The sequence below is a fragment of the Typha latifolia genome, chromosome 15 (assembly GCF_019914945.1).
Source record: "Typha latifolia isolate L0001 chromosome 15, TyphaL0001v2, whole genome shotgun sequence".
Lineage (NCBI taxonomy): Eukaryota > Viridiplantae > Streptophyta > Magnoliopsida > Poales > Typhaceae > Typha > Typha latifolia.
The window spans coordinates 1493512-1506147 of NC_133100.1; the positions used below are offsets into that span (position 1 = coordinate 1493512).

General features: G+C 35.9%; 3 protein-coding genes across 3 annotated transcripts; 1 reads left to right on the top strand and 2 right to left on the bottom strand.

Moving 5' to 3' along the window:
* Window positions 1–1504: 1504 nt before the first annotated feature.
* LOC140801551 (photosystem I reaction center subunit XI, chloroplastic) lies at window positions 1505–3041 on the bottom strand. The gene is made up of 2 exons (XM_073156705.1): window positions 2742–3041; window positions 1505–2109 (listed from the first exon to the last, which is right to left on the bottom strand). Exons 1-2 carry the CDS (start codon window positions 2901–2903, stop codon window positions 1618–1620), a joined length of 654 nt encoding a protein of 217 aa, XP_073012806.1. The 5' UTR covers window positions 2904–3041; the 3' UTR covers window positions 1505–1617.
* A 3044-nt stretch (window positions 3042–6085) lies between these two features.
* On the top strand, window positions 6086–9662 carry LOC140801552 (inositol diphosphatase DSP3-like). Its single transcript, XM_073156706.1, has 5 exons — window positions 6086–6320; window positions 6447–6540; window positions 8951–9008; window positions 9098–9141; window positions 9226–9662. The coding sequence occupies exons 1-5, from the start codon at window positions 6109–6111 to the stop codon at window positions 9457–9459; spliced, it is 642 nt and encodes a 213-aa protein (XP_073012807.1). The 5' UTR covers window positions 6086–6108; the 3' UTR covers window positions 9460–9662.
* On the bottom strand, window positions 9621–10801 carry LOC140802146 (gibberellin-regulated protein 5-like). The gene is made up of 4 exons (XM_073157589.1): window positions 10742–10801; window positions 10089–10130; window positions 9965–9995; window positions 9621–9802 (listed from the first exon to the last, which is right to left on the bottom strand). Exons 1-4 carry the CDS (start codon window positions 10799–10801, stop codon window positions 9621–9623), a joined length of 315 nt encoding a protein of 104 aa, XP_073013690.1.
* Between the last annotated feature and the right edge of the window lie 1835 nt (window positions 10802–12636).

Below are 12636 nucleotides of genomic sequence, written 5' to 3' on the forward strand. Positions count from 1 at the left end.
GTATGATAAGAAATAATTAGGGCGAGGATAAAACGAGGAGTTATTATGTGGTTGGAAAAGGAAGGATAAATATGATGATATATTGAATAAAAATAAGGGTTTAATTGTGGCAGTTAGGATAAAGGATAAAAACAATTAAATTAATTTTATTGTTCTTTTCTCTGTTTACTGTAAATAGGTTTTTATAACTCTTATATTATCTACTTAAATTTTTTGTCTAAAAAGTATAGTTATTGTAATTTACTATACGCAAACCAGTTTGGTATTGAAGCTAATTTAAAATCAAATTTCTTACCTTTCCATTGAAATCAAATTTACCCTGGTGTTGTGCTTAATTTTTACATATTTCCTATCTTTGTGCTCTTCAAAGCAATAGGCAACAAGAACAGAGAGGCAAAAGAGAAGCAATGTATATGAAATTTTCAGTTCACTAACCAACAAAGATGGTGCACAAAAATAGTGACCAACTTATAAACAAATACAATGAGCAAAAAGAATAGTTTAGATACATAATATCATGATATAGTCAAACAAACATTACATTCTCAATCGGCATCAAACAAGAGTAAAATAACTGATATTTCAAGCAAAAAAAAAAAGAGAAAAAAAAAGAGAGTAATAGACCTGTTTATTAGAGACAACCAAACGATGTCAGCATGTTTCAGGCCTTGAACATCTTTGATTGTTTTCATATCTTCACGGCAATGGATTATCTCCTATTTGTTTATGTTGTGCTAAATGCTAAGTGGGTGATGGAAGCCGAAGCGAAACATTCACCCTCAAATATGACCGATAGAATACTAATAGCAAAATTAATTAATTTAGAGAAAACTCAGACTAATAGTAGAGGAATAACAATCTCCAACTTCTAATCACATATTAAACACACAAATCACATAATATAAGTAATAGAGATAATAGAGAGAGAGAGAGACAAGATTTACGTGGTTTGGTGATATGCCTATATTTACGAGCTGAGCAATCTTTCTTCGCTCTGCAAATCTCTAATTACAAAGAGTTTCTCAACTCTAATCTTCCTCAGTACAATAGTAGCTAGCTCTCTTAATTTTTCTTTTAAGCATGAAAACTCTAAAATCCCAACTTCAATATTTATAGGGCTGACTTAAGCTAGAGAAATCCCGCGAGGCATTCAAAAGTTCATAAGTCCGTTCGAATGCCTCCAAAATTAAAATTCGGAATATAAAAGAGCGTTCAAACACTTGTGGGGCTGTGCGAACGCCTACACAGTACAAATCCTCTCAAGTTTTTATATTCAAACGTCTCTGGGGCTTCAAACACAGTCAACATAGTAAGATGGAATACATGATTTGAGCCAGACTTTAACAATTTACTCATTTCATTTCAGTCATTAGTTGATGTTTTGTTAGATGAAGTGTCCTAAACACACTAATATGATGGTCATCCAATCCTATAGGCTAATTAGTTTCCACAAAAGGCCTTAACCTTAAAATGCTTGTCATCTAAGCAAATGAGCTCCAAGAAGTCTGGAAAGCATAGAAATGATACCATTTCTCACATATACAAATTCCAAGTTCTTTCAAAATAAAAACTTACATTACAAACCTTGAAAGAGAAAGAGAGATGGAAGGAATGCATCTACTTAATGTAGTAAGGGAGGTCAAGAACATAGAGGAGGAAGTAAGCCCAGGTGACGCCTGAGATGCCTCCAAAGAAGAAACCACCAGAGAACTGGGCCCAGCCCTCGGACGTCTGTAGCTTGTCGGCCTCCTTCTTCCGGCCGGTAAGAGTCAGCGTCGGCGCCGTCGACGGCTCTCCCTCCTTGAACGACGCGACCCCGTACATGGTCAGGCAAATGCTCAGGATCACGACGAGCCCCGCGGCGGCGAGCGAGCCGGCGGTGCCGGCGTAGGGGGTGTTGCGGAGCGGGCCGGCCTTGACGAAGGGGCCGACGAGGAGGTAGCCATGGGCTAGGCCGACCTCAATGCCGCGGAGGAGAGGGCTGACGGCGGTGCGGTACGCCGGGAGGTTTGACAGGTACCATGCAACCAGGGGGCTCGACGTGACCGGCGTCTCGAGGCTACCGATGAACGGGTCGCCGTTGATCGGCTGGATGACTTGGAAAGTTGGCTGCCCAAAATTACAAAAAAAAATTGATCTTTGGAGCCAAATTCTCGTATAACTTAAGATTAGGCTAATAATATGCTATACAAATCATTCCAACTCTTTTAAAAAATAAATCACATTGATCTCAAATCATACGCGCTATACATCTCTAAATTATAACATTGAACTATTTAAATATAAATATTATTAAATATATGATGCTAGTAAAGAACTAGTTTTGGAGTTAACTATAAATGACACTCAAAAAAGTTGCACTAAAGATATATATTATCTACCCAAGGTTATGTGATCAATGACAAGCCTTCAAAACTATTCTGATGTTTATTTCTACTGTTTCAAAATTACGGAAATTATCACTATAAATAAGTGTTAGGTGTATATGTCATTTTATTTAAAATGAATTGGAATTGCTATAAAAAAAAATAGTGTTTTTTTTCCATGCAAGTATCACCATTCACTAGATAAGATCATAAGAGAGATTTAATTTCCATATCAACCTAGGAAAAAATTTACACAAAAAAGATAAAGAAACCAAGCATGTCAAACAAAAAAATAAAATAAAATAAATAAAATAAAAAATCCACAACCATCAACAATATGAGTAAAGAGAGCTCTAAGAATTATTTTCTCGTCACCTTCTCAGATTGGATTGCTCTAACAACGAGGCAAGGCCTTCTCCTGAGGTCCCTCAATGGTGTCCCAGAAATGCCCCTGGGGGAGACCAAGCCCCTAGTCCTGGAAGAGAAGAAGCTACTCTTGAGTTGGCTGGCCATTGGAGGAGCTGAGGCTGTGGCCATCTTTGCAACTCACTGCCCTTCCTCACTGCAAAGATAACAATACCAAGAGAGGCTTTGAGAAGATGAGCTCTTCTAAAGGCAATGCAAGAGATCCTCACACTGGATCCTTTGCAGATGAGGTGTCAAATCCCACACTTCCCATTGGGTGGCTGGCTTCACTAACCCTATCCTTATCCCATTGCTTGATTCATTTTTTGCCTCCATGAATGGCTGACATGTGTACAAAATTATCAATCCTTTGGAGGATCCAGTGGGGGCTAAGTAGCCACAAGTCACAAAGTTTTGTAGGACCTACTTGACTATATGTCGTAAATAAGATATTATATGTAGTTATTACTAGAATCCATCTCTAAGTCAATTATGAGTTAAATGGTAATATGTCTATGCATTTGGCACTAAGGTGGTATCCTAATGACTAGTATTAAAAGGTATGAGTTTGAGATTGACTAAAATTTTGGAGAATTATGCAGAAACTGAGGGAGTGTAGAATGAATTACATTGTAATTGGAAGGGCAGGCTCATATTGGGTAGGACATTAGCCTTTGGAGAATTGGGCAAATATTATTTAGGTCTTTAAACTGGATTAAAACCCTGGCTTATCCAATTTCTATAGGTTGATGCTGAGGATATAAATTTGATATGAAGATCTGATTTGAGTCTGGTTTGACAGACTATTATTAATTATTTCAAACTGCAGTGGTGAACACTTAATAATCAGATTAGGTGGTTAATTAAAGTGTTTGAGCTGCCTTAACCTAAGATAAGAATGTCGAGAGTTCGACATAATAAAATTAGCATAATTTTATTTAATGCCATGCATGCCTAAAGAAATATGACCAAGTTCAACATTCACTCTTGAAGTGTTCTTATGTTTGGATAGATAGAATATAAGAGAAAAAAATAAAATAGAAAAGAGATTACTTTTCTCTCCTCTTGTTTTAATACACAAGAGAAAAGAAGCCTTTCTCTCTTCTTTTTATTTCATTTTTAGAGAGGAAAAAAATGGCTATTATATACTATTTTTTCGTCACCCTTTCTTCCCCAATCCTCTAATATTTTGTAAAATATTTCTCTCCTCTTATTTTCTCTTCTCTTTTCTATTATTCTTTCCATCCAAACATGATATTAATGAGAAAGTATCACACGCCCTAAATAGCAAGTAATCAATATAATAAGCTTTTCTAAATTTCTCTAATAATTTATAACTAATTAATAAGAGACTCTAGCTTTTCCTCATGAAAAGTGAACATATCGCTCTAGAGAATGCATTCAATATTCCTCATTTAAAATATAAATTATAGCTTGTACCTACGCAAAATCCAAGATGAAGCACTGTATCTAAGCCCAATTGATCTTTAGCCCGGTCCAAGAACAATTTTAATTGGTGGCCCAGTAGCAATGTATGAGAAGAGTGAATGGATTGACTACTAGTAATCATATATATATATATATATATATATATATATATATAACATATGAGAATCAAGCTTTGATCATGCTAACTCATTTATTTTTTAAACTCAAACTTTGGTAGCTCGTGTCTAGAAGTGATCATCGAGCTAGCTAAGCCAAGTTTGGGCCGGGCTCACTAAGTCGAACACTTTATTTGCTAGCTTGTCTATGAGTATGACTACCTATGTCAGATTCAAATCGAGATAGAATAGTCTAGCCCATGAGAAAGCAGGCTCGGGCTAAGCGAGCTCAGGCTGGGCAGATCGATCCAGGCTTAACAAGCTATTTATTACTTTTTAAAAAGGTAAAATGGTAAAAAGAAAATAAATTTTGGCCCTATTTTTATTAAAAGAATTCCATTCAACCTATTTTTAGAAAAAAGTACATTTGTTGGACTTCTTTCCTAGCCTACGAGCCTCTTAAAAAGTGTTGTACATTAACTGTTCATGCGTCATGGATCGGGCTTACATGTCGAGCTTACCGGCCAGGGCTATCATTGGGCGTATCGCGTTGGGCTTTCGAGTCGGGTTTATAGGAAAGCTTACGGTCCGGGCTAAGCAAGCAAAGGCCCAGCCCATGTCTCCGATTGCCGACTCGTGTTTGACTCATTTACTAAATGACCGAGTCAATCCCAAACAAAATCTTGGAGCCGAACTTGAATTATTTTTAAATATTATTTTTTTTTTAAAAGAAGGTTTAATTACGTCTAACACCACAGCCACCTCACGACCCACCACCTCCTTCGGCTTCAAAAGGATCATGCCCATAGTCATCGGCTGCGAGGGATCAAAGCACCGCCTCCACCGCTAGGGTTTGGAGCACCGTCAATGCCACCAAACCGACGACTATGGAGAAGAGAGACAAGAAGTGTAAATGGGAAGGAAAATAATTATATATTATATAAGGGTTGAAAAATTAAATTATATCAATATTTTAATTTTAATTTTATTAAATGGTCAAATAAGAGATATAATTAATTACATGTGATATGACGGCCAGGTAAGCTAACTCGTCTAAAGTAAGGGTGATATTGAAATTTGGAAAAAAAAATTTAGGGCTGACATTTTAGCCTAAAAAAATTTAGGGGGTCCTGTGAAAAATGGGTATATTTCTGGTGTTATGTAATTAATTCAAAAAGATAACAAAATTTTAGTAGAATAAAGTTTGGTTTTATTCTTTAATTTGTTTCCGCGTCCTATCTATATCCGCAAAAAATGGAAACCGTTTCCAACCCCAGCTGGACGGCTCAGATCAAAATGAATTGAAGCAGTCCTCCACTTGAAAAGCAAGTCATTTCGAAAACCAATCCGCATGTACAACGTACACGGAAACCGTTGAATCCAACACCAACTTTCTCTCTCTCTCTCTCCTAAAGATGAAAACGTATCATAACTGAAAAAACTGATCCACGAATTACTCAACGCCAACTCACACCTTACGAGCGGGGCCACCTAACAACCAATATTTATCAACAACGTAGCAGTGTAGTCAATTAATCCTGAGTCGTTTCGTCGCCAAAGTGATAAACCCGTATCGCTTTGACAGCTTCGATTCTCTCAATATTTTTAAACTCGTCTATAAATAGTGAACAAAAGCCGACCGTTGGGAAGCGGAACCCTAGTTTTCTTCGCGCCTTATCCGCTCGAAGCGCGAATCGATCGCGAGGTGAGGGAGGGAGAGGGGAAGGGATATGATCTTGAAATTGGTGGAGGACGAGGAGAAGGAGGAGGAGAAGGAGAAGGTGAAGGGAGAGATGGATTTGATCGCGATGGATTTGATCGCGATGGATGAGGAGGAGGACGAGGTCTATGATCCAAGACGAGAGGGAGGAGGAGGAGGAGCGCAAGAAGTGTTCTTGATTCCGCCGTCCAACTTTGGGATAGTGGATAATGGGATCTACAGGTCGGGATTCCCCAATCCGGACAACTTCGGGTTCCTGGAGGATTTGAATCTTCGATCCATCTTGTGAGGATTCTTTGCTTTGGGTTTCTCCTTTTACTTTTGTTTGCGTTTTGGTGAAAAATGGGTTTATTTGGATTGGGCATTAGGGTTAGGGTTTTTGAAGGCAATGTGGTATGATTTCCGTGGTAGGTATTTGTGTCCGGAACCGTACCCTGAGGCGAATGCGGAGTTCCTAAGGAATCACGGGATTCGGCTGTTCCAGTTCGGGATGGAGGGAAAGAAGGTATAATGATTTCTTTCTTGAACTTGTTGTTTGGATCTTGAGAAATATATATACATATATAAATATTGTATATATGTTGGAGTTTTAATAGCTATTTAGATATCTGTTTCAGTTGGAGAGTAATATTCTTTTTAATGTTTAACTTGAGATTAGAGATAATACTCCACTTTTTAAAATAGATCCTTTTTTCCAATGTAAGAAATGTCATGGGGAATTTCTTGTTCTTGGTAATTTATATGTTTATATTCTCTGTTATGTCACATTTTTGCCTGCATTTAGTTCACATTATCAGAAGACAATCGGTTTGTTTGATCTGTTCGCAGTACTCTGCATTAGAAAGAAAATGGCAAATGAATTATGCAAAATTTATTGCATTGCCTTCTTGAGCCTTTTTTTTATTATGGAAATAGAGGGTGCTGTTTTATATTCTTAATTTCTTATGCCTTCTAGAAATTTGTAGTCTATAATCTGGAAGTGCTTTCCTACATTTCAGATTTGAACTTGATCGTACTTCCCTGATACAAATATCCATGAGATCTTATAAATTATAATGCATCTTTGCAACACTACTTAGGGATGCTAATCAATTCTTGGTATAAATTAATGCGTATTCCTATACGGCTGTGTTGGTGAAACGTTATCTCATTGCATACTAGATTCCGGAAATAGATTATTAAGATATTGGTGCATGCTATGTATTTTTTTTTTGCTAACTAGATTTCCTCCTTGAGATTGTGTAGTGTGCTTGCACCATTTCCAGGAGGTCCCTGCAGCTCCTTGTCAGGTCCTCCTACTTTTACATTTTTGTATTCCTCAAAATTTGGTCTAAGAACAGGTTAGAAGCTTGACATTGATAAACTTAGAACATTTAGTAAATGGAAATTTATACCAGTTATCTATAATGTACCACAGAAGCTACTTCTGGTTGGTATGTGTTGCAAATCTTTGGAGGTGGTGGCTGATTAATTAGGTTAGATACCCTTCTTAATATGAGAGCATATACTTTCTGGATGTAATATATAGGGGGACTTGAATATTCTTTCTAAGTAGAATTAGAAGTAGTGTGGATTAAAGGATGACTGCAAATTATAGGATAATATTATGATCGTAGCATCTAGTGCAAATTTTCATGATATCATCCTCGCAATGCTGAAAAGTTATTGCCCTCCTATAACCATCTATCTGGAATAGGATTACGAAAATGAACCTCTAACATTTTGTTATACTTCTTTTTCAAGGTCATTTTGCTTCCTCGCATTCTATCCATTTCTTTATTATTATGATCAAGTACACCACATTTATGGTTAGATCATCTTCTACTTTCCTGCTACACACATACAAATCAAGTTGTGCCTATTTATCTATTCCTTAATGTATATCTCCATGTTGACGGTCTAGCACAACTACTGCCTATCTGGAACTAAGAATGTTGATTTTACTTTAGAAGTCCTTCTAGACTGTCATTGTTATAACATAAAAGTTAACTTTGGCCTTTGAGTCCTGGAAGATTTTCTCAATGGCCTTTCATGCACAAGGAGTGTGGTTCCAACTCACACTTTGCAGCCATTGAATGCTCTCTAGTGTTCGATCCAATGTGGAGATTCTTGACTGTATTCCTTGTTTTAGAAGTTCTGCTTCCTTCAAGTTTTCTTGATATGAGCTTGCTGTTAGAGCGGATCTTGTGGAAAAGGGTAGAACTTACACTATCTCCGCAAGCAACATCAGATGTTCCTTGGACTTGGGTTTTGGATCATGGGAAGAAAGACTTAAATAAATTCAGTGATCAAAATCTGACACTTGTTTCATTTTTATATGTTTCAGGTATTTTATGTTAATGGGAAAATTTTAGACATCAAAGCTAACTGAAAGTTGGGTGAATACTAATGTTTATCTAACCATACCAAAAGTTTTTTTTCTAAGTGAGGAAAATTTTAGTAGCAGTGAAACTCATGCCGTTCATAATTTTTTGTTTACTTTTGTTTGTGCCATTCCTTTGGTGAACTATAAAATAAGTAATGCCGAGGACGCAATGCAGAATGTGCTTAAGATGCTTTTACAATTTGGTACGACTTTCTGGAAGCTGTTCTCAGCATAGAATAGCATGAAACGAAGAAGAAAAATAATGAAGAACAGCTCATGCACAGACTTGGACTCACTCCGGTGAGCAGGCCAACTTTTTATCTGTGGAATAAAGAATTTGGCACATCTAATAGTTGTATATGCTTTGTCTTTGCAAAGTACTTTCAGTATCTTATTGTGCGAGTAGTCTTGAAATGTAAATGATGCGATGCATTATTAAGTGCAAACTCATTCTTTCTTGAACTTCTATGAAGTTGTCTTGCACATCTGTATTGCCGGGACCCATGTAGACTTTCTGCCTCCAATTTCATTAAATTGTTTGCATCTGCAGGAGTCTTTCGTGTCCATACCCAAGGATGCCATCATGGGATCTCTTAGGGTGTTACTTGGTACAGAAGTAGCGCAACATTTTCTTCTTTTAACTTCAACTAGTAGGTAGCAAAAAATATCCTAACCATATTCTTTTTGTGTGTCTCAGATGTAAGGAATCATCCAATTCTAATCCACTGTAAGCGAGGGAAGGTATGGAAGAGAGACATCATAGCCAATTTGAGTTCTTTGAACATTATCCATTTTTTATCTTATAATCTCTAGCTTATAATGCAGCATCGAACAGGATGCGTTGTCGGCTGCTTCAGAAAACTACAATTTTGGTGCATGTCTTCTATCTTTGAGGAATATCAACGATTTGCAGCCGGCAAATCTCGGCTGTCAGACCTGAGGTTCATTGAGATGTTTGATGTGTCATGCTTTAGAGATTGTGTTCTTGGCATCATCTATCAATACCATGGATGCGGGTCTCAAAGTAGGCGACTGCTTTACGAAGAGAAATCATCATGAGATAAACTCAACATTTTTTTTTAATCTTTTTTCTTTCAATTCATGTAAAGTCATAGGTCTGAGCAGAACAATAGTACGAGAACCTTGTTATTAGTATCCAAGACATTTTCTTGCATTTTCCATGAACTGAGGTCTATGAAAGTTGCAAATAAGATAGTTCTTCAGGGGCACTTGGGTTTGCCTTCCTTTGTCTTCCAATTGTTGTAGCATGGGCACTCCTCTTTGTTGCCATAGGTGCCAGAGGGGACACAGAGGCACTTTTCGCAGCACTTGATGCAGAAGAACATGCATGGTTTCTTGTGGGACGTCGCGGAGCATCTGTATGCACACTTCGTCGGACATTCTACAGAAACAGGGAGTGGATGTTATCTTAATCAAACTCTTGTTCGTCGGTAAAATTCAAGTACATGTGGTTTGATGTTGTGAGAGCCAATGCCGCTAATGAACTACTTTTTTCTTGTTGATAGGTTAACTGATCCATTACCAAATCAAAGGGATATGATACCTTCTCGAGGAACTGAGCCTTCGCCGCCCGTCTGTAATTTTAATGGTGAAATCCTTTAGATTTGAGAATTCATACACAGATACTACTCGCATGAGCTACATTTGAGAACAAGTATAAAACTTACTGGTTGATAAGCCACAGCATTCACGCCGCAAGTTATCTCAGCCTGAAAAGATGCATAAATAGATCAGATGGTGCAATGAACCTAATCGTCAGGAATTAAATATTTAGATGGGTGATTTTGATGTTCTTCCCATGGAAATCAAGCAGAAACTAGAGGAGTTGTAAAATAGATTATACTCTTATTCACAAAGTATTGCAGAATTTACTCAAAGCAAACAGACCATGAGACTTTGAAAAAAAAAATTAGGATAGCATGGAGAAGTAAGGAAGAGGAATTTTCTCCTAAAAATTCTATATCAGAAGAGAAAATTCTTAAAATTACATAGATATATTAGATTTATATAGATCTATAATTCCATTAGAAGAGAAAATTGTACAGGTTCATTAATATTTAAAAAAAATTGAATAGATTTATTAGAAGAGAAAACTCTTATAAAAACACTGATATTCTTAAAATAGAGAATCGATCATTCTTCCCCATCAAAACGTAGTGTTAGGCCCATTTGGTTTCATATATCTTAAGAAACTATTTCTACAACTCCAAATGGGAAACCAACATGAGCAAAAACCTCAAATGCATAAAATGTAATGTCTACAAATACATAAAACCAAACAGTTGTATATATATATATATATATATATAGATAGATTTACCACAAAAGCAATGGCAAGGAGGAAGAGAAAGGCAGGAAGAGGACATGAAAGCCGAGCCATCTTCTTCCTCCACTCTCACTTTTTCTTTTCTTTTCTTATGTCTATCGATGGCACGTCAATTGCATGGAAGGCATCTCTTAATATGCACAAAAAGTTCCAGGTGCCAACCTTTAGATGGTATGTACGTATTAGTTTCCTATTTGCAACCTAGCAGATCCATTTGATATCTACACAGAAATTTGAATCTAATTTATTTATAATGAATCTTTCACCCTAATAAGTAGGAAACAAGGGGTCATATATTGGCATTAAATTAAGTAATAAGGATATAGCTCGAGGGTAAATTAGCCAACATGTGAATAAAAATTTGATAAATATTAGCAACCTTCTTTTGTCTTTATGACTTGCTTAGAATTTGCGTGGTTGTGCAACACAAAGGGAATGTTTTAATCACAAAAAATTGTAATAGAAAGTGTGTCTTATAAGCAGTGTGGATGCGGTACATAAAAAATTATCATATAATTTTATTTGTAAATAGTTTGTAGATGACTTTAAATTTTAGATACATAACAATAGATGCAATGACATCTAATGTGACAATAATAAAAAGTGAAATATATGTTCTATTAACATCAATCTTCATAATCTCATAATAGTTATAATAGCATTATATAAAAAAAAATTCTATATATAAGTCTAAACTACATAAATGACTTAAATAAAAAAAATCTCTCTTACACTTTTAAATTTTTTAATTTTTTTTTAAAATTTTCATACAAGTTATTAATTCAATTGGCGACTTTATGTTAGCAATTTCTAAACACACATAATTTTATATTTAAATTTTAAATGTTAAATATATAAAATAAATATTTCGAAAGCTAGATTGGCACCCAAAAAAAAAAACTCTCTTCTCTTTCTGCATTTATTCCTTGTTCGAGTTCAAAATAAAATGCTAGCATAACTATATATATAAAAGGACCATGTTATTCGTACTTCAATTTGATAGTACATGGCCACATCTCATTGGTCCTACGTAACGCTGTGATGCAAGCATGATTAGATGTTAGAGAATTTTTGAACTCATTCGTACAAATGCATCAAATGCTAAAAAGAACACCAGTACCATTAATTAATTAATTAATTAATCCTTACATTAATTAGAGTTCAGATACCATCCAAATCTTATATACAAAAGCGATCCATATCTTATCTAAAAGCGTGTAGAATAATGTACATGAATGGTTATAATTAATTGAAGCTACTTCGTCTTCTTTCATTGCTTCTCCAACCAAATATATGTAGTAGTTTTTTTTTTTTATACACAGAGATCTCCAAAGTTTTTGACTTTTGAGTATATGAATGCCCTTCAAAATAAGACTGTAAACGCTCTTATGTACACCGGAATAAGAGTGTTTATATATGTACTTAGGTTTGACTTTTGATGAATATTTTATGTAAATATGCAATTATTAAGTTAAAAAATGTATACATGTAATTTTGACTGTTTATAACTTTATTAATAAGTATCTTTGAAGATTAATTACATCTACACCCCCTGAACTATACCTGGTTTTCATGGGACTCCTGAAACTTATTTAGGTTATAATATTCTCCCTAAACTTTAGATCTAAGTGAAAAGTCAAACAGTAGTGATAGAATACACCTAATGACAAATATACCCCTAATTAATATATCACAATATTATTAGTATCTAAATAAAAATAAATTAAATTAGAAAATAACTTATTCTTTTCTCTCTTTCGTCTCCACTCGTCCTCTACCTTCATAGGCATCGAGTGACACGTGAGCGGGAGGGCGATGGCAGTAGCGGTGGCGCCTGAGTAGGAGGGCGACAACAATGAGCTCGCCAAAGCCTCCCCGTCTCACGTGGT